At 34.5% G+C, this 26,103-nt stretch overlaps 1 protein-coding gene across 1 annotated transcript; it reads right to left on the bottom strand.

Annotated features, from left to right (window-relative positions):
• Positions 1 to 23,983: 23,983 nt before the first annotated feature.
• On the bottom strand, positions 23,984 to 24,970 carry LOC100733602 (taste receptor type 2 member 14-like). The gene is given in 1 exon segment (XM_005003919.2): positions 23,984 to 24,970. A coding segment is annotated over 1 exon segment (987 nt).
• Between the last annotated feature and the right edge of the window lie 1,133 nt (positions 24,971 to 26,103).

The raw sequence follows: 26,103 nt of genomic DNA, 5'->3' as shown, positions 1-26,103 counted from the left end.
AGCGGCATAAGCGCCTGCCTTGTAAGCAGGCAGTCGTGAGTTCGATCCCTGGTACCGATGAAAACGAAAAAGACAAAAAAAAAAAAAAAAAAAAAAAGACTCAGATACATTTTCAACATACTCAGAGAACTGATCATTGTCAAAGGGGTCAAGTATGTTCACCGGAAGAAAGCCTCATTAATAAGTGTTCCTGAAAATAACCTGGCTCTCCACATGCCACATGCCACCATACACTAAACTAAAATCAAAATAGATTAAAGATCTAAATATTAAAACATAAACTAAATCTTCTGAAAAAAAGATCAGGTAGAACTATTTAAGACTTAGGTGTAAGCAAAGATTTCATTTAAAAACCCGATGCCTGTGAAATACTACAAAGAATCAACATTGAGGATTTGATCTAATTGAAAGTTTTGCACAGCAAAAGAAATTATCCATAAGGTATGAAGGTAAACCTGCAAAGTGGAGAAAATTGTAACCAGTTGTCCCATGAACTAAGAACTAATACGTAGAACATATTTAATTGAAAAGAATCAAATATCCCAAATTTAAAATACCCAAATCCAAAAATGAGCATTTGAAGATGCTTCTCAGAAGAACTATAAAGAGCAAATAAATACATGAAAAAAGTGTTCAACATCACTGATTATTTGAGAAATGCAAATTAAAACAATACTGAGATTCCATATCATTTCAGAAATAATGGTTATCTTCAGAAAATCAGCCAATAACAAATGCTGGCTTTGCTGTAGGGAAAACAGAACAATTATTCACTGTTGGAGGGAGTGTAGAACATTGCAACCAGTGTAAAATTATCATAGAGATGCTTTAAAATCAAGGTTAGAGGGCAGCAGGTTTAGCTCAGCAGCACAAGTATCTGCCTGGCAAGTGAAAGGTTTTGAGTTCAATTGCCATAACCCCCCTGCCCCCAAAATCTAGTATTAGAAATCCCATTCAATCCAGGTATTCTCCTTCTAGATATCTTCCCATAAGAGCTAAAAACATCAATCGTACCATCTCAATATATATGAATCCATGTTTATAATAGCCCAGTTTTTAATAGCTAAATTTTGGAAACAAGCAAAATGCCCATTAACTGAGAAATGAATAAATATTTATGGTTTTTCTATACAATGAGTACTACTAAGGCATAAAGAAGAATAAATGAGACATTTACAGGTAAACGGATGAAACTTGAGAAGATACTCTGAAGTGAAATAAATCAGACACATGTGTAAATATTACATTGTTTCTATGGTGTGAGAAATCAAAACAGCCAATGAGGATCAATGTATATCATAGATATTGAAAAATAGGAGGAACTTTTCCCAAGAGAGAGAAAAAGGAATGGAAATGGAGAATAAAATGAAAGAAAGATAAAAAAGACCCAGAGCTTTGTAAAAAGTAGGGGGAAAGGAATTGAAGGGAGGGGATTGCATAGGGGTAAAAAATGAATCAAGATACATTATATACAGTGAAAATTTCCTATTGTAAGACTATCATGTGTATCTGGATTATACCAATAAAATTAGTTTTAAAAGATCAGGATCAAAAGGTTTCTGCTGGGAAGAAGAATTGCATTGTTGCTGAACTCCAGATGTGTGTTTCACATTAGCACAAATTTTGCCTGCTCTTCGCTTGTATCCAGAGAATATATCTGAGATAGATATTAAGGTGGTGGATTCGTTAACCTGGCAGAAGAAATTTAAGACAGTCTAGTGTTGAGGCAGTGACATGACTACTGTTGGGGTCTTGAAGTCAGAACCAGATGTCAATCAAGAGAAAAGAGCCCTGCAGAATGCATTAAAGTATTTTGAGTTTGGCTAGAATGGAAGTTCCTTTTAAGTTGCAGGTTACAAACGTGGAGCAAAGGGGAACTTGATTGCAGATAATGAAAAGTACAATGTAAAATAAGACCTAAAGATATCTAAAGAACCAACAGGAGTCCAGCCTCCACAACCTCAAAATTGCCAAGGTAAAAGCCTGCTCTGAGAAGAGAATCTGAGAGCACCATGCTCCAGAATGGTGGAGGCCAAGAGAGTTTGTTCTTTAGGAATGTGTTCACAGTGCTTATCAAACCAGGCACTCAGCACCTGAGGGAAAAATGTCTGGCTACTGTTTCAGCTGTCAGAAGACCGTAGGAATATCCATGTGGTGCTGGTTTTAGGTCCACACAGAATCAAAGGGTTGTGTGGCCAGGAAGGATTCCACTCAGATTTCAAAAGAAGATATGGAAAGCCAGGCAATGTGCCCCTGAAAGGGCAGTGTGTGAAATTCTGAGTGTGAAGCCAAAGGTGTTGTAGAGACCCAAAATTTTGGAGAATCCAAGACCATGGATCATTTGAGGAAACCTGCAAGTAAGCAAAGCTAGCCAAACAAAGAATTATGAGAGCTACATACACTAGAAGTGCTATTGGGGCAGAGCAAACAAAGGCCTTCACAACTTGCCACAGATTTCCAGGACCTACAGGATACAGCATTTGGCTTGATAGATACTGGCTTTGCTTTGTTCCCATTCTTATTTTCATCTTTGTACCTGTTGGAATGGAAATGTCTATCTTGTGCCATTGGATGTTGGAGGTGTTTAGTTTTCTTTTCATTTGTACAGAAGTTCATAGGTAAGAGTTGGCCTTAAATCCCAAAAGAGACTTTAGGCTTGAACTTTAAAGCAATGAGGAAACTTTGGCAACTTTTAGACATGGACTAAATTCCTTTCACATAAAGGGATGTGCATAAGCCTTGGGGGGCGAGTAGGGGTGGAATGTTATGGCTTGTGCCTAGATGTTCCCGAAAGCCTTACAGTATCATAGTTGGAGCTTTGCAGAGGTGGTTGGATCTAGAGTGTGTGATGCTGGCTTCAAGAGTATGTGATTACTAAATTAGTGCACTGTTTGGTTTGGAATTATTTTGGGTTGAATTAGTAGTGCCCTGCCCTTGGTGTAAGCGCAGCCTACCCTAAAGTCTAGTAGCCTGGATAAAATTTAAGGGACAGGGAAAGGGGTAGAATTGTCATTTTTAGTTTGCTGTTTGCTTCCTTTAGCCTGATATGAACTGTTTCTTCTCTGTAATGCCCCTCTGCCATGCCATTCTGCATTAGAGCCAGCCAACTATGAACTAAAATCTCTATAAACCATTAGTTAGCTAAAGCTTTCCTCTTTTAACTATGAGTGTCATGTATTTTATTCCAGAAGTGAGAAAAGCCAACAAGACAGCAATCCAGATGCTAATGTGGTTGGTTATTTTCAGGGCAATTAGAACAAATACTTGTCCACTGTGTATTCATGGATAAGTAACAATTTAATTTTCCCAAAGCAAACCACATCTAGGGATGTGAAAAAGCAGAGAGAAGTGAGTAACCAGAGGACATATTTTGTCTCTTAACATAATACACTTTCTCAATACTGTATGGAAACAAAATTTCAAAAGAATGTATTCTTCCATTACTTGGATGGAAATTACATTTTGTGCTGAAATTAACTTAAAAGAAAAGCGACTCTTACAGTGTATGTGCTGGAGTTTACATACTGGTTTTGCTTGCTTTATCTCTTTACCTGAAGTTCTTCTAGCACCCAGTTTCTGGATGTGCTATAAAATGTCTGTTTTCTTTTACATTATGTGACTAATGATGAGCATAAAAGCAAAATATTGTGATAATGATGAAGTTCAATGGTTTTTAGTGGAAAGCACCAATTTTTCCAAAAGCACATAAACAGGTCTTATGTCTATACATATACGTTTCCATAGAGTGGAATATTTCATAAAAGATGTGGAATAAAGGTATAATCTTCAATTGTGAGTAATATGCCAATAAAGACATGTTCTCTTTCAACGTACTGCATTTGACTTTTGATCTAAGGGCCTACAACATAAACAGTGCTTTTAGAAGTCCATACTTAACCTATGTGTGAAAATATTCCATCTAAAGAAGTGACATTTAATCCTATCTTGTATTTTCTATTATTTCAAGAGAGTCACAATGAGTTTGAGGTCTATGTGGATTTTGAAGTCAATGTATAACACATTTTATAATATTTTTGACCCATTTATGTAACTTCCATAAGCTGCCGGGTTCAAGTGGACTTCATAGCAAAAGAGCCTCATAGCTGCAAGCTATCGCCCAAGATTCTTTGCCTAGTATGCATATGATTCAGCAGATTCAGTATATGCTAGAATTATTGGAAGGCAGGGATGAGATCTAGGCAAAACCTGAGTAAACTATTTAGCTTCACTTCTTCTCCTTACCTGTTTTAATTTTTGAGTTTAGAAGTCCAATAGTTAAACAGTACATATAAACTCCTATCAGTTTTGCTATATACAGCAGTACATCTGATGTCCTGTCATTATAATCATCATTTAAATTGTTTTTCAGGAATTGGAGATATCCTTGTGTGGTGAATCTATTAATCGTCAACTTTAGTGGGAGCACCCAGCTGAATTGAGCCACTGTAATTCTGGGCATGGAAGAGCTACCTGAGGATTGTTCCCAATGATATTAAAGGAGAACTGGAGAGGAAGATTGCATGCTGTTCCTGGAGAGGCTTGCCATGTCTGACGTTCCTAATAGGAACTTGGCTGTTCTTTTTGGAAGAGGACTTACAGTCCTTGCTGTAGGGGATGACTGCTGTTCTCTTTGGGGAAGCTCTGGCATTTTCCATGAGCATTCTTTTCTGGCTCCAAGGTAAAACCCACAGCCTTCTGGCACAGATGATTCATCCTGCATACTCAGACTTTCTAGCTTCCACCACTGGCCTTGGTCTTGGGGCTTCCCCAATGCAGATCCTTGATACAGACTTTCATAACACTTTGCTATGGGCTCTAGGTCTTTAGCTGGACTCATGTGGAATGTTGCCATGGAATCCATGCCCTTGCCACATTTTTGGGTCTCTAATGCACAGGCAGATCTCTTGCATTCATCTGTATTTGACTTTTTTGAGGAATATTAGAAAATAATCCTATAAATTGTGTCCTGTATTAAATGTATTCCCTTAAACCACTGATTATAATACCTTCTTTGCCTCAAACCAGTTGAGGCCACCAATTCCTTCACTTCTTCCTGCTTAAATGTCCCACAGGTCAGATGGTCAAACTCCACTCATACTTATATTAAATACCACCACATTCTGAACACAAGTGCTATGAAAAGCTATTGGTTATGACTATGCATATCCAGAACACCAATAATTTCAGTGCTCCTTACTTTCCTTACTTCCTTTTGCCTTTCTCCATGCCTTAAACAACTTTCATTTTTATTCCATAAGTACATCTAATCACTGTACTTAAGGAGGCCCATTGAAATCAGGCTTCCTCTCCCCAAAGACTTGGTTACCCATGAATAAACAATTGATTGAAAATCTTATCTTCCAATGATTTCCATACATACTGAACAGTAGTTGAAAGCAATCTGTTTCACAACTGGGACACTATGAGTGCATTTCTTTGACATGATAAATAAAATGTAGTGTATTAAATCTCAACTGCATTAGTCAAAACTCAATGACCTCTTAAAAGAAGAATTCACTGTGTATAAGAAAAATATCAATGAGAATAGATCATTAAAATAAGTAAGCATGAGGCCTTGTGACCTATACAAGTCAAGCTCTCATAAGTCAACAGCAATTCAGGACAGAAGTATATCTTTTTGCCACATAAGGTAAGTGGGATAGGAAATAAAATTGTATGCACTCATAAATCCTTATATTTCTCCTATTTGCTTGAAGAGAATCTTGCATGACCTAGATTATATTTTGAACTTTAGTGAAGTGCCACACTATGAGCATCAGATCCCGTTTTCTAAATGATCACAAATGGGCTGGATGGTATAAGGTAGAAAAGTAGAGACATTACCTCTGATTTGGGCAAACACTGGTCAATTGGAAAAAGAAGTCAGAAAAATCCTAAGGCACACTGCCGTTCTGTCTTTTCCATGGATTAATGTTAAATCTGATTCACCTTTGCTCTCCTGGAATAGTCCTGGAAGGCAACTATTATCATGTTGCCGCTCTGCTTATTGTGAAGGAGTCACTAGCAGAATCACACGTCCCTTTATATCATATTGCTTCATATCTTCTTTGCCTCAGTTTCTATATTTCCTCCCTGTTTCTGCACTAGATTTATCTTCTCAACATTGTCAGTGCTTTAATAAGACATAGAATTAGGTTTTAGAAGATTCATGGTAAGTTATTCTTTGAGTTTCACAATTATTATTTGTTCACTTTCCTTTAAATTTAAAATGTAGTATTAACAGAAAAGTTGATTTAGAGTGGATGTTTAAAATATTATATGAGAATATTTAGAAAATAATCTGGCTCAAATCTAAATTTTAAATTGTTAAATGTTATGTTTGTATAAATAGCTAGCTAGAAAATATCATTATTTATCATTCATGATAGTTAAATATGTAAACATATCAAAAGACTCCATATGTTATTTGAAAATATTATACTGTAACAAGTGCCATTTGTTTTTTATATTCCAGGTTTTCTCCCCTTCATACTGCTGATATTATGGGTCAGCATTCTATTTTACTGGTATTTGTCTCTTGAATTTTTGAATATCAAGCTTTTATTCTGAGAAATACTTCTATTTGTCTACCTCTCTAGCCTTAGAATAAATCGAGAAACTGGAAATCCATCCAAGCTGCAGATTTTATAATATTTCATTTTTATTGGTCAAAAAGTCCTAATACATGTCATTCATTCATTGCTGTCTTAGTTACATTTCTCCATTGTTGAGACAACATACCTGATGACCAAGGTTAAGGAAGGGAAGGTTTATTTCTTACAGGCTGGAGGTTCATACTCAGGTTTATACTTAGTTTATACTCAGTTGGCTTCAAGGTAAAATGACATGGCTGAGAGGCAGTGGTTTATGGCTGTCATGCCAGCAAGCATGCACAGCAAATAAGAGAGACACACCTTCTTTGTGCTATCACTCTGTAGGCTGGCTCCACACCTGGGATGAGTGTAGCACTCACACTACTAATCCAAGTGCTACATGAGAAACAAGTCACAATTTGGCATTGTCCATAAATGTATGCATAAAATTACACCTCTGACCCACTCATGTATATCCTTTATACAAAAGACATTTAGTCCATCTCCAAAAGTTGCCAAAATCCAAGAAGTTTCAATATTGCTGAAGAGCCAAATTCTAAAGTCTCCTCCAAGATACAAGGCAAACTCTTAGCTGCAAGCCCCTGTATAAATGAAAATAAAGTTAAACATTTCCAACATGCAATGGCACAGGATAAACATTACCATACCCAAAGTTACAAACAAGGGAATACAAAGCATTGGAACAAAAATAAGTCCAAAATCCAGCAGGGCAAACATTAAATCCTGGAGTTTCATGTTCAGCATCTGAAGCAATCTGGTTGCAAGCTCCAAAAGGCTTGGGTGACTGCACCCCCACAGAACTTTCAGGGATTCTAGCTTCCATAGCTTCTCTCTTAGGTACCCTCTGCTCAATCTTTGCAACTTTTTTGGATGTGATACACTGCTTGTTCTTCCAAACTTCTGGGGTCTCTATTACATCTTTGGCTTCATATAGCTTTACATGTTATTCTGCCAAGGGCACACTGCCTGGGCCTCCAGGATTTTTGAAATCAGAATGGAAGCTGCCTTAACCTCAGAACTTGTGCATTCTCCATTCACTTAAAAGTAGCTGGAGCAGTAGCCAGCCTTTCCTCTCTCTTGGTTGTAGTGTTCAGTTGCCTGAATTGCTTGGCTCTCTGAACCTGATTATGAGGAAGAGCTTCTCTATATTATCATCATTCTGGAATCTGTTGTGGCCACCACCATTTTGGAACCTCCTGTGGCCTCAGTTGCCACTGTGGAACTTGTGCTCTGGGACTTTCTCCTCCTAACAAAGTCTTTCACTGTTGTAGCTTTGAGGCTGCAAAGGGTAGAGACCTGCTTCTTCCTGTGATGCCCCCAGGCCATCTTTTTTATTTCTTTGTTCCTTCTCAGCAATCAAGGTCACAGCTCTATTTTTACAGTGCACAGCTTTGTGGCCAAACTCAAAACATTTTAAATCATCCCGCTGGGCTCTTTGTTCTTGATTTGCAACATAAATCTAGGTAAAAGCCCCCAACAATAGTCATGCTAGTACCTCAACATTTGACTGACTTGAAATTTCTTCTGTAAGATTAATCAGTCCATCACCCTTAAACTCAGCCTCAAGCAAAGTCTCCAGACATGAGCAAAATGCAGACCAACTTTCTGCCAAGCCATAACACACATCATGTGAAGTCCAACAACTAATACTGTCCTTCCCAGCAGAAATCTCTTGAGCCTGGACTTTACCAGCAGGCTTTCTGTCAGCCTTCTGGTCTCCTGAGCTCTGACCATAATCGCCCCTATAAAACAGTAACCTGTTTCAGCACCATTCATTCATGTGGCATCTCCATAGCTTCTCCAACTTTTCTCACAAGCCATTTCCAAAGGCTCTTGAACCACATTTTCAGGTAGAGTCACAGCAATGACCCCACTCCTCTGGTACCAAATCATGTCTTAATTAGTTTTCTCTCATTATTGAGACAAAATACCTGATGCCCAAAATTAGGGAGGGGAAGGTTTATTTCTTACAAGTTAGAGATTTCAGTCCATACTCAGTTGGCACCAAGGCAAAATGACATAGCTGAGGGGCAAAATGTTCATGGCCACTGCATCAACAAGAGTGAACAGCAAAAAACAGAGACACACCTTCTTCCCACTGTTACTCTGTATGTTAACTCCACCCCTGGAGTGGGCGTAGCATTCATACCAGCAATCTGAGCTCTGGACAACCAGCCAATCACAAACACTATATTTTACACTGTCCATGATTCCTTGGGGGTGTATGATATAAACTATAACAATTTCTTATTAATTAAAATACTGCTTTTCACCAAATACTTTATTTTCCAGCTTGAGGTAAGATAACTCAGGAGTAAACAAAACTCACATGACTTTAGCTTTTGGAATAGAATGGGGGAGCTTAAATTGTATTCAGAATGGAAAATGCCTGGCTGGATGTCCATGAGAGGCTGAGGCTGGAGGAAGTTTGAAGCCAGCCTGGCTACACAAATGAGTTCAAGGCTGGTCTAAACTACATAGTGAGATCCTGCCTAAACAACAAAAAGAAAAGAAAGAGTATAGAAATAAATCAGATGTAAAACTCTCTCTTGAGATTTAGATTATATTGCTTAGATGTCCTAACACTAAGAAATAATAGGAAAAGTTAGATTTTAGATTTTGTAGAATATACATTCCTTATAACAAAAGTTGCCATTAATCACTGTATAGTACACTTCTTCATTTCTATATTTTACATGAAATTACAAAAAATGATACATGATCTAGTCTCTTCAGTAATTATGTGAATTTTACACTTGACATTTTAATGGTTGTTGCAAAAAAGCAAATAGGGGGAATTTCCTTGAGTCTTGTTTGTGAAATCAAATATTGTTGTTACTATTTTGTTTTGTTCTAATTTGTTTTGTTTAATTCAATGCTCTGTTTTGATTGGGTTTATTCTGTTATTTGATTTGATTTTACAGTGTCTGAGGGAATGGACAACTATTGTGAAGACAAGAAGATATATTGTGATTTTAAAAAAAACCTATTTGTATTAAAACCAATATGTTTCAGTATTGCTTATGATACAAAATTTATTTTAATGTGTTTGTCACTGGAACTTGACAGATTTTGTTGCAACGTAGTGCTTTCATTAACTTTTAGTTTAAATGTAATATTATTGCTAACACATTATTTTATTTTTTAAAAGTTCATTGATTAGAGTATGTCATTCTAAATTTATAGAATATAATTTTGATTTCTATTATTTCATCCAAAGATCATTCAACTGTGTTAAGACGAAAGTGTTCTGAATGACAGTCACTCTTGGAAATAAACTGAGAGTTTGTTGGCTTTTTGGCTACTATGCTTGCAAAAAATGTTATTTTTAACTGACCATTTATTCTTTGTCTTTTAAAGGGCATTTATCTTTTTCATTAAACTTGTTAATTGTGTTATTGCATCTTCTTTATAACTATTAATTCTCCTTGAGTTATTAATTTGCTAAAATTTTTATTATTTATGGATTCAATATTTTCTCCATTTTTAAAAACAATGCATTTGGCACTATATTTTGGAAGTGCTTATATCCCTATTTACAGTATCTTGTTTATTGTTCCTTTGTGTTGCTTGTTTAAATATCTCTTAAATGCATTTCACTGAATAAGCATATTGTTTGATATTTTGTTTTCTATCAGCTTTTATTTGTAGGTATGTTACTACAAAATTTGGCTTCGTATTTTGAAACAAAATTGTATGAGTAAAAACTCAGTGATTTAATCAAGAAAATATTTATATTTCATTTAAAGAAACATCTAAAGTATAGAATTTGCATTTCAGCATAACAGTGGAGTACCATCAATAAATAACTAAGGGAAGAATCGTAAGTATGGAGAAGAATCCAACTGACTATCTGCTATTTTTCTACACATTCACATACTTCAACCATTCTTGAGTTAATTTTTTTAGGTTTGATTTTTGTATACATGATTATATATAAAATGTAATAAATAAAATATATAAAATTTTTAAATGTCAAAGATACTTAAAATTTTGTTATATAAAATCAATTTATTGGTGTCACATTGGTCAATTTGGGACTCACCCAAGAGATTACTAAGGTTCACTACTGGGTGTATCTGGATAGATCATAGAGATGTGAGATTGGTAAAACATTTATCAATCCTGACCCCTTCTTCTCTGGGGTTGCTCTTCTACTCTGTCACAAATCCTAGGCAGTAGACATTTTTGCTCTGCCACACATTTCTTCAATAATGACTCTAAATTAGAGTCTACCTGCAGTGAACCAAATACCCTGAAATTGAGCATAGGGACATCTCACCATCATGTGGCACCTGACATGTGTGACACCTGGGTTGAAGTAGCAATCACCCTGGTACTGATGTCCTGTTCAGTATATGTTTGTCCAAGAATAACAGAAAGCTGAGTAATACATAAAATTGTTATTAAGATTGCATCATTGCTGATTGAATCTGACCATGTAGGTTGCAGGAAGTATTTGAAAGAATTTTTAAAAGTGGGCTGGAGCGCTTCTTTTTCTTCAAAGACATCTTGCCTCGTTTTGAACAACATTCTGGAGTCTCTTTTTGGGGCACAACAATTTTAAATAACACCACCCATTTGTTACTTTTAATCACAAGTTTTATTAGAAGAGGAAAGAAAAGCAGAGTAATTCTCAGAATAATTTTAAAAGTATTTCTTTCAAAGTTGACTAGTAGTAGACCAGTGAAACTCCAGAAAACAATCCATTTATAAAGAACTAAATATCACAATAATTTCTGAATGTTTTGAATATTGGAGTCAACACCCAGAAAATGCCACAAATATTTAGAAAGAGTATGTCAAATAATCATTATAAATAATTATATGAAGAAATTATGGTTTTACATTTGTGAAAGATAATAAGCTTCAATTCAAAGCACCTATCGTAGCTCAGTAAGGCAGTGGCTTCTAATACTAAGCAAAAATACAAAAAATTATCCTACATTCTGTACACATATTAACTAGGTACTATCTTGGAAAAAATCATGAGCATTTAGTGTAAATATAAGAATTTCATATTCTTTTACATGTGTTTTTTCTCCCTACTAGATTCCAGCTATTGTTGAGTAGACTTTTCTTATTAATGCTCCATCTGAAGGTGAAAGAGACGCTCCCTCTCTGCAGGAAGTTATTACTCTAGCTCTCAGTTGGTGTCTTGATTCACTGCTGGAGGAGTCTTTGAACACCTCAGAACATCAGTCATTTGCATGGCAAATAGAATTACCCATATAAAAGTACCAAAAACATATAGAAAGGAATATGCTAGTAACTGTTACTTTAGTGTTACATTTTCTTTTTAGTAACATTTCACAGATGTCCACTTTGAATTTTATAGCTTATAATTCTCATTGAAATATCTACAAAATACATACAAAAATGTTGACAATACAATTTGTTAACAATGATGAATAAATTCCATTGGAAGAACAATAATATGTATATGGGACACAAATCCAGCAGATTGAAGGGATTGCCTTCTGAAAATAGGCCTGACAAGGTAACACATCATTTAAAAAACTATAAAGTATTCTATTGTGCTGAAGATTTAACTCACAGAACAGAATATCTGATCATGATTCTCTATCACACATGATAAACCTACTATTGTTATAACTTGAGCCCCGGTATAAAATCCAAGGAGGCAAGAGACCGAAAATTTAGTGGCAAAGGCTTTATTTCCAGGCCTGGCGACCAGTCTCCGGGAGCCAATTTGGAGACTGTCCCCTAGGAGCTGAAGGGAGGACTTTAAAAAGGGGCTGGAGGAAAGGGCGGGGGGGAGAGAAACAAAGAAACCTGTAGAGCCATCAAACTTGTTGACCCGAGTCTGGAAACTGTATTGCTGTCCACTTAGCTCTGACAATCTAGGGAGTTTCTGGTGTTTTTTAAAAATTATTTCCATCCTGCAGACTGACATTATCTCAGAGTGGCACGTCTGCAGCAATATTTGGAGAAGAAAGTGGACAGTTAATTATCTCAGGACAGCTTGTCTTCGCTAGTGAGTGCGAAGGGGTCACAAGTTATGAGACGCTGGAACTTAAGTTTTATGAAGACCTGATATCTAACTCATTTGATACATACAGAACAAAAGGAAAGCACCGATTGGGGTTTGGGCCATAGTATTACCCGGTAATTTGTTTAAGCTAAGCAGTTCTTAAAATTGGGGCAGGCTCATTTTACAACAGATCATCACCGGGTCAGGGGGAGGTCACCAGAAACCCAAATTCTTTATGGCCTAGATAGATAGGTGAGGGGAGAGGGAGGCAATAAGGCGCCATACAGAACAGAAAACGGCGGTAATGTGTCAAGGTCAGGGTAAAGGGTTAAACTCACACGCAAATCTCTCTGCACACAAGCAGGTTACTTTAAACAAATGTAAATTAATTGCCATTCTAGTTTTCCTTAGCTCTTTAGCGGAGAATAGAGGCTCCTAGCAGTGATTAACAACCCTTGTTAGCTTGTTTTAGCACAGCTTCTGTAGTTTGTAGAGAGCAACAATGGTTAACATATCAATTAGGTGAGATTCTTGCAATTCTTTACAGAGGAGAGTGTTGCTCAACAGATCAATTAGGTCCCTTAACATATCAGTTAGGGAAAAAGGATAAAACAAACACATTTAGTAAGCCCCTATACAGGTTTGCTATAATACACATATAACAAAGCTATTTTCTTAGGGTACAACAACTATGACTATTTCATAAATTCATTTATTTTTTTAAATTGCCTGTTATTTCTGTAATACAATATATTAGAAATGTCTGAATAATACAAAACTTCTGATTAATTACATGTTGGCTATTCATAAATCACTTTAAATTTCTAGTCTGCTTGTTTTCCACCTTCCAGATACACATGTGTGTGATGACATAAAATAACAAGCTCCTAGTGTGATATCTATTAACATATTACCATTATTGTGTTTGTATTATTGTGCATTAAAGTTAAATGGATAATTGTACATACTTGATAAGTAAATTGAAAAATCAAATGTATTTCAAATATTAATTGCAAATTCCTGATGATGTTTAAATGTTTCAAATCTTAAATTTAAAATAATTTTGCAGCTATAAGTTGAAATAACCCTGATTATTCTCATAATTCAGAATAATTTGCGTAATTCAGAATAATATTCATGATTCTGAAAAACAGTCTAATTCATAAAGATTGTTTTTTATTTTAAACGAAAAATTTAGAGTATCTGATTTATAAAATTTGTATTTTATTACTCATTTTTATTTGCTATTTAGGTATATCTTACATATTGAAATTTTATTTTTATGTTTATAAAATTTTTTCTACTTTTAGTATGTCTGTCTCACATGTATGCATACCTATGTATTTTATGTATAAAATTATTTTGTTAAATACAAAACAGATTAATAACTAGCAAAAAATTCATATTATCTGTGAAGGTAAATATTTCTTACATTTAAGTGGTATGAGGTAACATACTTCTTTGTTTAACCATATTAATAGACAAACTCTTTTTTTTTTTTTTGTCTTTTTCCTTTTTATCAGTACCAGGGATCGAACTCATGACTGCCTGCTTGCAAGGCAGGCACTTATGCCGCTGAGCTAAATTCCCAGCTATAGACAAACTTTTATAAGTACTTCTAATATTGTATTTAGATAGTGCATATTCCAAACATACTTTTGAAAAGCCACAGTTACAGTTGGAAAGTACATAATTTTAAATAACAATAACTTCTTTTGAACTGATTTGCTTTAGGTGAGACGCTCTCAGACATGATCTAGTAACAAGATGATTTCCCACAATTGCACCTGCATCTTAGCTTCCTCACCACTGAAAAAGAAATCTGTCTCAGCTTATTGTTTCCCAGAATTAGGACTATGAGTGTCCTGAAAGAAAAGCAAATTCACTAGCCCAGGAAATAAAATGATCGTATCTTTCTCCAGCATTTCAAAGCTCAACACTTGTATGAGAAATGATCAAAAAATTTTATACAGTCACAAAAAGGCAATGATGATTTCCATGGCTTTTTATGGACCATGGTGCTGGCTCTCTGGATCTTCTGGCACTGTGCTGCCTCTTCTTCAGATGTTTGCACAGAGAAAAGATGAACCCCCCAAAAAAGTTGTCAGGACATACTAAGGAAGATGAGTGTGAACACAGTGTTGGTGAGTAGGAGATGCTTAGAAAACTGCACAGTATTTAGAATTAAAACTGTAAGGCACATTTCTTTTACATTCACCAATGTAGACATTAATTTATCTGTCTGTAACTACAAAATTTAAAAATAAAGGAACCAGAAACATCAGCAATCTTGCTGAACCCACATTTTTTAACTCTCTACTTTAGGTAAAGAACAGTAGACTTGGAAAATAAAAGATACTAAGCATTGTAGCAAGTTAGATGCTAAAAGAATTGGCTACTGTCAATATATAAATTATTCTTAATATTTTTCTAATCATCCATAAAACTGAACAAGGTACAGATTCCGAGCAGTCAAGCATTACAGACCAGACTGCACCAACTCCAGAGATTGCCACAGCAGTGAAGATTAGAACAACTGAGGCAATCTTTCTTTTGTTTATCAGGTCCGTGCAGTTTTCCAGTGCTCTGAAACTATTTCCTACATTTCCAATCTCAGGATCCATATTTAAAATAATTATAAATGTGTTCTGTATGAACACTAATTATGGTTTATAAGCGAATGCACCAATGTCTAATAGGACTATTGAGAATATCTTCATCTAAAATATTATTTAAATTGGAGTCTTGAAAATGAAATCATATTTTCCCTGCAATAATCTCTGTATACAATATCAATCCAGCACACACCAAGATTTTCTGATGACTTCATGAGCTCATGCTTAGTAATGTGATAGCGCTTAAGACTGTTTTACAAATGTTTTGAGTATGTGTTATGGAATATTAAATGTAAGTACCCAGTATATGTGAAATATTTTATCTCTCAGTGTGAAAACAGTGCAAATCTCTTTGTTGGTCCATGATTCAGACACTGAGATAAAAACACTTCAGAACACTAAGATTTATATTTTCTGTCTCTTTGCTTAGTGGGACATAGTTTCCAGTTGGCACTGCAGTCTTGCAGATTTTTTTCATCTTCCTCAGCTCCCATAAACATCTACTCCATGACCTGCACTCCAGTCACCAAGGCACATGCAGCCTGATAAACTGTCTGAGCAACATGGGGAATAAGTAGCACAGCAAAAACTCTCCTCTTCAGAGTCCGTATAGCTCAGCAGCCAAAGCACCTGCCTGGCAAGCACAAGGTCCTGAGTTCAATTCCTGGAACCAAAAAATCAATAAGTAAATAAAATTTTCCTCTTCAGTAACTTAGGAGTAAATAAGACACAAATGAAACACATTCATCTACAAATGTCAAAAAAAAAAAAGCCGGAAATGTGTGGCTCAGATCGCAGAGAAGACAGAAAAAGGCATAAGTTGTATGTGGATGTTTTTAGAAAAGGTGGTATATTTTTTATTCATAAAATATTTCATTCATATTTGAAAACTGACTTACCATATGCCCAAAGTCAAAAAAGTCATTTGAATTTAGAGCATATCACATATAATGATAATCGCAAGTCCATGTTTATATTAATAAATGTTTTTTACATTATCAATATTTTTAATTCATTTTTAATTATTAGTACAAGTTTGCTAAACATAATGCTTGCATTGCTTGTGTGATGTTGCTATATGACCATAACATATTTTAAATTTTTTATCCCATTTCTCTCTCCCTTCTCATACCTTGCATCTCTTGTTTCCTTTCGTATGAGAAACATCTATCTTCGTACTTCCTATTATGTTTTATTTTGCTTTTTATTTGTCATTTAGATGTTCTGTAAAAGAACTCATGTAATATTTAAGCTGATGTGCCCAACTTATTTGACATTATAGTTTCAAGGTGTGTCCATTTTCCTATAAATAGTGAAGTTTATCTTTGTTTTTAGCAGAATAATATTCTATTATGTGTAAGTACCACATTTTCTTTATCTAGTCATCTACTGATGGACATATAGATGCCTCCAAGATTAAGCTATTTTGAATATTGCTGCTATAAATATGAATATGCTTTATTACTATAATATGATGTCTTTAACTCTTTTGGGAATATACTTACAGGGGGAATAACTGGGTCAAACAGAATTTCTAGTTTTAGATTTTAGTGGAATGTATACTGATTTTCATGGTGGTTCTACTAGTTTAGATTCCTGTTAACATTTTTTTTAAACTGTGTTAAACTCTGGATCATCATCAGCATTCTGAAGTATACAGGAAAACATAAAGGCTAAGTATTATTAATTTTCCCTTCTAAATTCCAGGCTTCTAAAAGTGCTTTCAAATACTTTCAAATATATGTTTGACATATGAAGAAAAATAAAATATATTTTCAAATTTGAGACAGATAGGCAGACAAATAAATAGATAGATTTGTACAATCAGCCTTATCCAAATGGAGCTGTGTTGGTATGATGTTAGCAAGGACGTTGTATTACATGATCTACAAGGAGGGAATATGAATTCAAGAACTGAGCTCAGTGCTTCCTGATCTCTTCTATTTAGAGCAAAGAAGAATTAATGGCAACAGACATTAAACATGGTATATACTGTGTAAAATATAATCCAGGAGAGGGCAGTGTCCTACAAAGCACATAAATTTCATCAAATGCTTCTGATTGGTCCTTCAGGCTAAAGAATGAGCACAGGAAGTTTAGATTCACTACTGACCTTGAAAAGGCCAAATTCCATAGTGTTGAAAACAACAGTCCTAAGTAGTGGGCTCATAAAATAATAGGGGCAAAAGCTGGAAGTCTTCCAAATGCTATGAACTGAGGGCAAGAGGAACCTGAAAAGCTGCTCCCTGAGCTGAGCCTTTGAATTAAGAAATCAAAGCGCCTCATCCAGTTCTTGGCAAGGAACCAGTTAAAAAATCCAAAATTCAGTGGTTGACAGAATATAAGTCCCCTTGATAAAAGACTGAAAATGTGCCACAAAAATATTGAGTATGTGTTATGTGATGCTTCCCATTTACGAGATGAGAAGCCTTGTTAGCCATGTATTGTATTATAATGCCTAGAGGAAAAACTACATATGCATATTCTCTGAGACCTTTAAGTATGGGACATTTATTACATCCCTGATATTTGGAAATGCAAAGAAACCTTTTGGTCCACTTCATGAAATAGAAGTTCCTGAATGTTAACCAATACTCCACATACATATTTTGTTAACACCGCCATTTTTTGAGCATGCATGAGATAAAAATTCATGAAGTCTGTGACATAACTTCTCAGTTTCCTATTTACAGCTGCCTTTGCCTATCTTTGAATGATCCTTTTTCTTTAGTCTATAAATAGTCCAGAGATGGACTACTTATAAGATTGGGGACTTTCAACTCTGGTGCTCAGCAGTGGTATGAATAAACTCATTCTCTTTGGCAAATTCAGTGTTTTAGTAACTGACATACTAGTCAGGAGCAAAATCAACCTACAAAAGGATGCTGTGCATTTCCTTGGCATGATGCACAGGAGGAGACAAAATCCCTCCTGAATTAGTACAATGATATTCTTTCTTCAGCAGAGTACATCATTGTGTCTAAGAAACAAAAGAACAATGGAAGAGCATTGAATTAAGCATAAGGTCTTTATAAGCCTAAGGCCTTCAATTGTGCAAGTCATACAATTATAAAGCCTGTCACTTTTGGGTAGCACGACTACATTTGAGTGGCACAGGGTGTGGACAGTATTGAAACAATATTGGGAACAACCCATATGAGTCCTCAAAACCTCTTACTGTGTATTCTCTTGATCAGTGCCTTGCACGGTACTGATCTAGATTATCCATTTAGACTTCAGGTGAACATCAAATCTCATTTACGAATTGTGACTAGACACAATGATGAAAGACAAAATCACAGCTGTTGGTTCTGTTGGGTAAACCACAGCCAGTGGGAGACAAAGGACAGAAGAGAGCTGGAAGGATTTCTAATCCTTTATGTGTTCCATGGTCTGATGCTGTATATGGATCCCATTATTGTCTACTGAAAAATTCCTGGGGACCAAGTAAATATAAGTGTTAAGCATGTTGTCTTTCAAGATCAGGGTGAAGTGATCACCAGCAAAGTCACACATTACATCACATTTTTTGCTTGACTAGGATCAATTTCTGTAATTTCTACACATTCCTGCATAGTATTGACTTAACAAAAGAATGACCTAACTTTGATCCCTGAAATTGGCTCTGATAGTAGAAGCCTTGAATTGATATATTTGATGAATGGCACAATGGTGATTTTCTCACTGCTCATGAGCTTCAAATATCATAATTGCACGACTGTTGTTAGGAAAACATATGGGAAATATATGGCATCAAAACAAATTGTCAAGAAGAAAATTGGTCTCTTACCAAATTTCAAAAAGTCAAAAGCATTTTTTTGTGTAGAGTAGATATCTAGGAAACAGTACATAATATTTAATACATTTACAATAGAAAAAAAGCAAATTTATTAAAATATTTTAAACGCAGTATTATATAAGTGTTATCTCATTTTTGCCATTCCCCTTCTATTTTCTGGCTATAGCCACCCTAAAATCATGGACTAGCAATCTTAAGCCTGAGAATTCCTTGAAATTGAATTAATTGTGTAAAGTCTGAAGCAGGAAATTGAGGCAAATTACAGTTTTGGTGATACATCTTTGTAGTTTACCAGATTTTCATAAGATATACTTCAATCTTTCTTAATTGCCATAAAACGTAACTCTATGGGTAGTACAAAGCTCTTCTTTATCTAAGCATTAATATAAAATATTGGACATTTCACCATTAAACATAAAATTCCTGAATGTGCTGAGCATGCAATTTTTAGTGGGTTAATATTTTATCAAATACTTTTATTTACTGAAAAATTGGATCAAAAACTATTGATAGCTATTAATGATTTGATTTCATTCAGGAGACAAACTAAAAAGCAGTTCTGCTAAGAAACATTTAACATGAATAGTTACTGTCTACAATGAGAGGTAGCATCATTTCTTGACTTTTTGGTGAAGATCAAGTGTATAATAAGAGGTAGAATAATGAAAGATTGATCAGAAGTTAGTAAAGATGACTCTACAGAAGAAAGAGCAGATAAAAAGACAAACATTATCCTTAAAGATAAAACATTTCATCAACAAAGATCTTGTGTCTTTTACTGTACTCTGCCTTTTTTTTAACTGTACTATATCCCTAGCATTACCCTCAATTTATCCTGAAACAGATCTCCCTAAGTTACTGATTTTCCAGGGCTACAGTCAAACACAGTCCTGCTTCTGCCTTCCAGAGTGGTGGGACTACAGGTGTGCACCATCACACATGGCTTCGAATAGTATTATTAGTTTTATTATTTAAAGTACTATTTAGTTGTGGTAATAAGAGAATATATTCAGTGGACAGTCAATTCATCAGCACTTATTGATGTTTATTGTGAAACTTCCTATTTTTTAAATAAGTATATATTATTGGTTGATCCAGTATCTTACATTTACCCATTGCAATAAACTTATTAGGCGTGTTATTCATATTTTAAAATTACTAATTCTATTTCATGGGTTAGTTTGTGAAATATTTAAAAATATAATAGTACATATATATAGTATGTGAATCCAATGGTTTGTCTATTTTTTGACTTGTAATAGTACCTACTTACGATACATATATATTGTACTTATAGAAAATCAGTATATGCATATATTTTAATTCTTTTTTTCCTTCCCTTCACTCCCTTTCATTCTTTCAGCATTTATTTATATTATAAGAACTTTTGAAGTTAGTTATAATAAAAACAGATTGAAAACCAAATTAATAGGCCAAAGAACATACAAAACATGTAAAACAACTTAACTTTACTAAACAAGGTACACTTTTAGATGTGTTTTGATACTACATTTTTAAATTTATTATGGTCCTAATTATGCCTTGTTTGGCGGTGTTTCTATTTGTAGTTAAAGAGTCTCCATGTAAATACTGATGCATTTCACATTGATAACTATTTCATTTAATATTAGCATTGTTCCACAAGCTTTGTTGATTAGAATGATGACCTTTAACAGTTAAGATCTGATTTCCCCCTTCCTGTCAACCATCAGGCATCTGCTGGCCCAAGTGAAGTTAGAAAAAGGTAACTTCAAATTCCAAAAAACTAACCTAGGCAACTCCGAGCATAGTAACCCACATGGGTACAACAAGGTGATAGCAGCGCAAAGCTTTTTTAGTAGGTGTCTAGCGTTGACACCTACAATGTCACTTGTTTTTAAGTCAACCAAGAGCAAGTGAAGCATAATGTTTTATAGGTTTATCTTCCACAACATCAAGGGATGAACATTTATCATGAAGGGATTGTGGTTCTGTTTTGCAGACTGCCAGACATCTGAGGTGATTCTAGGGAAGTGCTCAAAGTATTGCATGGCCTGATATTTTCCTCAGTAAAATTAACGTATATCATTATTTTAATAAGTCTGGGGAAATGGAAATATGTGATAAACTTAACAATAACAAAGCATATTTGATACTTGTTTCTATATCAGTTTTAGTAATCATCCTAAAACATGGGAAACAACACAGATAATCTTGCAAGGTGAATATACAGCAAAGTGTGGTACATCTATCTATATGTGAAATTCTGCTCAGCCATGAAAAGCAACAGCATTGGAGAACCTCACAGATATTATGCAGGGTGAAAAAAGGGAAACCCCCGCTATACCACATATTCTGCTAATTATGTAACATTCTGAAAAAGGCAAATATGTAAGGACAGAGAACAGACAAAAGTGTGCCTGCACCGAGACATGAGGGTTTTTCAACAAATGGGAAACTTGGACTGTTTTTGTCTTTTATATCTGCTCTGTGTCCTGAACATGGTAGAGGATACATGTGTTAGACTTTTGCTAAAACTCACATAGCTATATATCATACTTAATTCTTTTAACACTGTTTGTGTTAGAATATAATTTTCAGAAAAATAGATATAAGAAATACTCTCTATGATGACACAAAAAATCACTATTGTGTTTATTGGTGAAATATGAGCAAATTATCCATTTAAAAAGATTATTAGCTATTGAAATTACTTGACATTTTGAATTTTCAAGTCATTAAATTGTGTATGCCAACACAAATAAAAAATTATAAAGAATTAAAATTAAAAAATAAAATAATCATTATAATTATATGCATTTAACAAAATTTTCTGTCTGTAAAAGACAAGAGAATGAGAACAAATCACTAGGCACATGTGATTATTTAGTACATGCAGCCTATAACTTAGAAAAAAAATGTACCTCACTGTCATGACATTAACCAGTAACCAAATATCATTACAAAGTTAAGACCATTTAATTGAGCACCTAGCTACATATTCGTTTATACATTTTCCAGCTGGATTCAGACTATATTTAGATGGCGTCTTCCTGCTAATGTTTCATCTGAATTTTGGATCACACCTCCCTTTGTGACTGGATTACTGTTCTATCTCACCACTGGCATCTTCATGCTGGTTTACATAAATCTTTTAACATCTCAAAATCTCATTTTCCTCGTGTAAAAAATACTATCACATGAGGGTGTATATTGGCTCTTTCTACTCTAATGGCTATTACAGATGACCACTTTTTATTTCATACTGCATATCTTACTAAAATTTCCACAAAAGAAAAGCATGGAAAAATAGTGTATGACAATGAAAGAGCAAGAAAGCTTAATATAAATTTTAACTTGTGCTTTTAAAAGAATTCTTTCTGAAAATGAACCATGAATGGCATTCGTTTTCTTTTCTGATTTTATTTTTCCCCCAAACTGAGAATTGAACACAAGTCTTCCTTACTTAAGACTCTCTTTTTTAGACTCCCTTCTTTTTAGCACTTTTTTAAAATTTTGAGACAAGGTCTCACTAAGTTGTTAAATTTCTCTGACTGGGCTCAAATTTGTAATCCTACTGCCTCAGCCCTCCAGAGTGCTGGAATTACAGTTGTATCACCATATCTGGCTAGAATTTCATAATTTCTAAAAATATACAGGATTCTATTTTACTGAAGACTAAGCAACATGGAACACAAAACACATGACCCTGTTTACCTCTTTGTACTCCAGTACATAAATCTAAATTGTCTTAAAAATTTTCACCTATTTTGCTAAATATTTTTATATCTGTCAAAGCAGTAAATATTAGTACTATATACAAGTAACTAAATTTCTTACATTAACTGTATGGTGGTCATCAATTAGTTGTTATTCTACAATTCTCATGTGAAAACAGGTTTTTTTCTCTGTCATAAAATCCAGGAACTTGATGATATAAATGATAATTTAAATTTTCTAGTAATACAATCAGCTGAAACACTATCCTCAGTCATGATGTGATATTATTCCATATTCAAATTAAAATACACTGTGGAATATATCTGAAACAACATAAAAAAAAACAGAAAGGATGTAGCCAATTGTTCATGTCTATAAATACAGAAATCCAGATAGCTGAGGTAGGATGATTTCAAGTTTGACTCCAACTCAAGCAAATTAAGAACTTAAGTAGACCCTTTCTCAAAATTTAAAATTTAAAAATATCTTGAAAATAGTTCAGTGTGAATATCTTGGGTATATTTCTGTAATTTCTAATACAAACATGTATCTAATCATAATAATTGCATCCCAAGAAATCTTGAACTCAAAACTAACAATATAGATCAGATAACTGAAGTAAACAGCTTCAAAATTCAGATGATTTTTTTAAAAGCAGTATTTTTATATTGGGATGTATCTTTGAATTATGCATTTAAGGTAATGTTCAATAGTCTTCTTTTATTCAGCATTTCTAAAATGTTGGCAAGTCTACATTAGAAATTTTCTTTTCTATGGGTAGAAATATGATAATACCTTGGTTTATGAAGGCTTTTGTTCATAAATGATTCAGTTTGCAAACAGAAGCGTTTGGCATAATTTTACTTCCATTTGTGAACACATCAGGTGATGAACACAACAGCCTCCATCTTCCCTGCACAAACATGACCATAGCCTTCTTGCCCAGAGCTCTAGAATGAATTCAGTTCATGGACATAGGTACTACTGTACAAAGTTTTCTTTTTAATAACTATTTTTCATATGTATGCATATATACAAATATCCAGTGTATTATAGGTTTTTCCTATTGAAATCTTTAAAAAATTAATGATGATCCAGAGTGACATCCTTCCATGTATATAAGCATATATAACTATAATGTACTGCTAACATTGCAATGTATTTGGTTAGGGCTTATTCCAAACACATGTCTATCAAATTCATAAATAAATACAATGAAAGTCTATTGGGAGACTACAAATTCATAATATAAAAGAATTTCTTATGAACTATTTTTCCTGAAGAATATGCCGAAATGACCTGAAATGCTTTTCAAACCTAAAGATTGCATACCTTTGGGTCTGGACCTCAGCCACCACACCACTGAAAAAAAAGCTTGTCTCAGTTTCCTGTTTCCCAGAATCAAAACAAGTGAGTGTCCTGAAGGAACAGCGATTCCAACAGCGTGTTCGAAAAAAATGATATGGTCTTTCTCCAGAAATTTAAAGCTTGTAATCTGCATGATAAGACAGAATAAGTAGATGGCATAAAGTAGGAGGAAGCTGATCACAGTTTGCATGGCTTTTCTGTGGGCCGTAGTGCTGGCATTTCTGGATCCCTTAGCATTGTGTTGCATCTTCTTCAGATGTTTCCACAGGGAGAAGATGAGCAGAAGACAAGCTATTAAAGACATGGTGAAGGGTATCAGCATGAACATAGAGCTGATGGATAAAAGAGCTCCAGGAAATTGTTTAAAATTCTTCAAATTGAAACTATAAGATACATTTCTTTTAGATTCATCATGCCAGACATTCATTTCTATATGAATTGCTATGATATTGAACAGTAAGAAAAAAAGAGACATCAAGAAATTCATTAAAACCACTTTTTAAACTCTCCACTTTAGATAAAGAAACATAGAGTTAGCAAAATTGGCTATCTTGAGAAAATAAAAGAGGGTGAGGCACATAGCAAACCAGATGCTAAAATGATTTGTAACAACCCAAGTAAAAGTAATCATTCTGAACACTTTTTCTGTCTCCACCAACCCTGGATATATCATAAATAATGTTGCATGTGTCTGTACTGAGCAGAGAAGACCAATTCTGGAGATCACCAAAGAAGTGAGGATTTGATCAACCAAAGAGATATTTCTTCTCTTGATCCAGTCCATGTAGTTCACCAGTGCTATGAAGACATGTACCACAATTCCAATTATGAATTCAACAGCTAAAATTATTGTAAAGATGAATTTCAAAATACCAACCATTTTCTGGAAGAGAATACAGCAATTTCAAGTATCACTGTTGAAAATCTATTACAGCTTTATTTACAAATGCTTTGTATATTCATTTTTTTAAAAAATTAAAATTATTCTCCTTTAGAAAATCACGTATACGGTGCCAATCCAAGAACCATCAAGAGAATGTAAAAATTATATTCACATTGTCTTCATAAAAATCATGAATTTTAATAGACAGGCCAGCTGAGTTTGATCCAGATCCTGTGTGACTTGCACATAATACAATGGAGTATTTTGTAGTTGACCATGAAGGAAATGCTGAAATCTTATATGCCAACATGCAAACAAAGATATACTTATTTGCATACCTTTCATTTTTGCCTAATCTATGTATTTCAGCCTGGCAACATGACTTCTGATGAAATCCTGTTAGAAAATTATAAGGCATACACTGGGCAACAAAATATAAGCTACTATATGGGATGTCCTAAATACTGAGGATTTATAGAAATTTCTATGTTAGGTACTAGAAATGTAGACTCCTCTGAGTAGTAGGAAGGTAATAGGAATGTAGGATCCTCCGAGTACACTGCCCTTCCTAAAATATGCCAGAGTTGCACAGTAATCTCTTAGATATCATTCTTACTAAAACATTGGGTCCTAAGTTTAATATTATCATTTTACTTTTTAATAGTGCCTGAACACACATGTGCATGTATACACACACACACACATTCAGATGAATTTATTCTTTGTTGCCATCCACACCAAATAATCAGATAATCAGATTTTTCACTGATTTCACATTTATTATGAATCTAACACCTATTTAATGGATTCATAGTAGTTAACACATTGTTTCAAAAATACTCCAAAATTGATCATCTAAAGTGTAGATATTCATTTAGCTTTAAATATATTTTTCTGTGCATCTAAATGAGGTAGAAATCTTTTTGTGGCAACCTTAAGCAATCACTGAAGTGAGTGAATTTATCCATACAGAAAGAATATTCCTCATTCTCTGCCTCTTTCCCAATAAGGAACATTATCTGTCAGAACCAAATATTTTTAGAATGTATCTATCTCCTTCCACTTACTACCAGTGTCTTCTCTATGATCATCGCTTCAACCAGTAAGATAAAAGGAGGATGGTGCTCTTT

This window comes from Cavia porcellus, unplaced genomic scaffold (assembly GCF_034190915.1).
Source record: "Cavia porcellus strain 051 isolate PalLab524CR breed Dunkin Hartley unplaced genomic scaffold, mCavPor4.1 scaffold_27, whole genome shotgun sequence".
Classification (NCBI taxonomy): Eukaryota; Metazoa; Chordata; class Mammalia; order Rodentia; family Caviidae; genus Cavia; species Cavia porcellus.
This window is presented reverse-complemented; position numbering and strand designations above follow the sequence as displayed.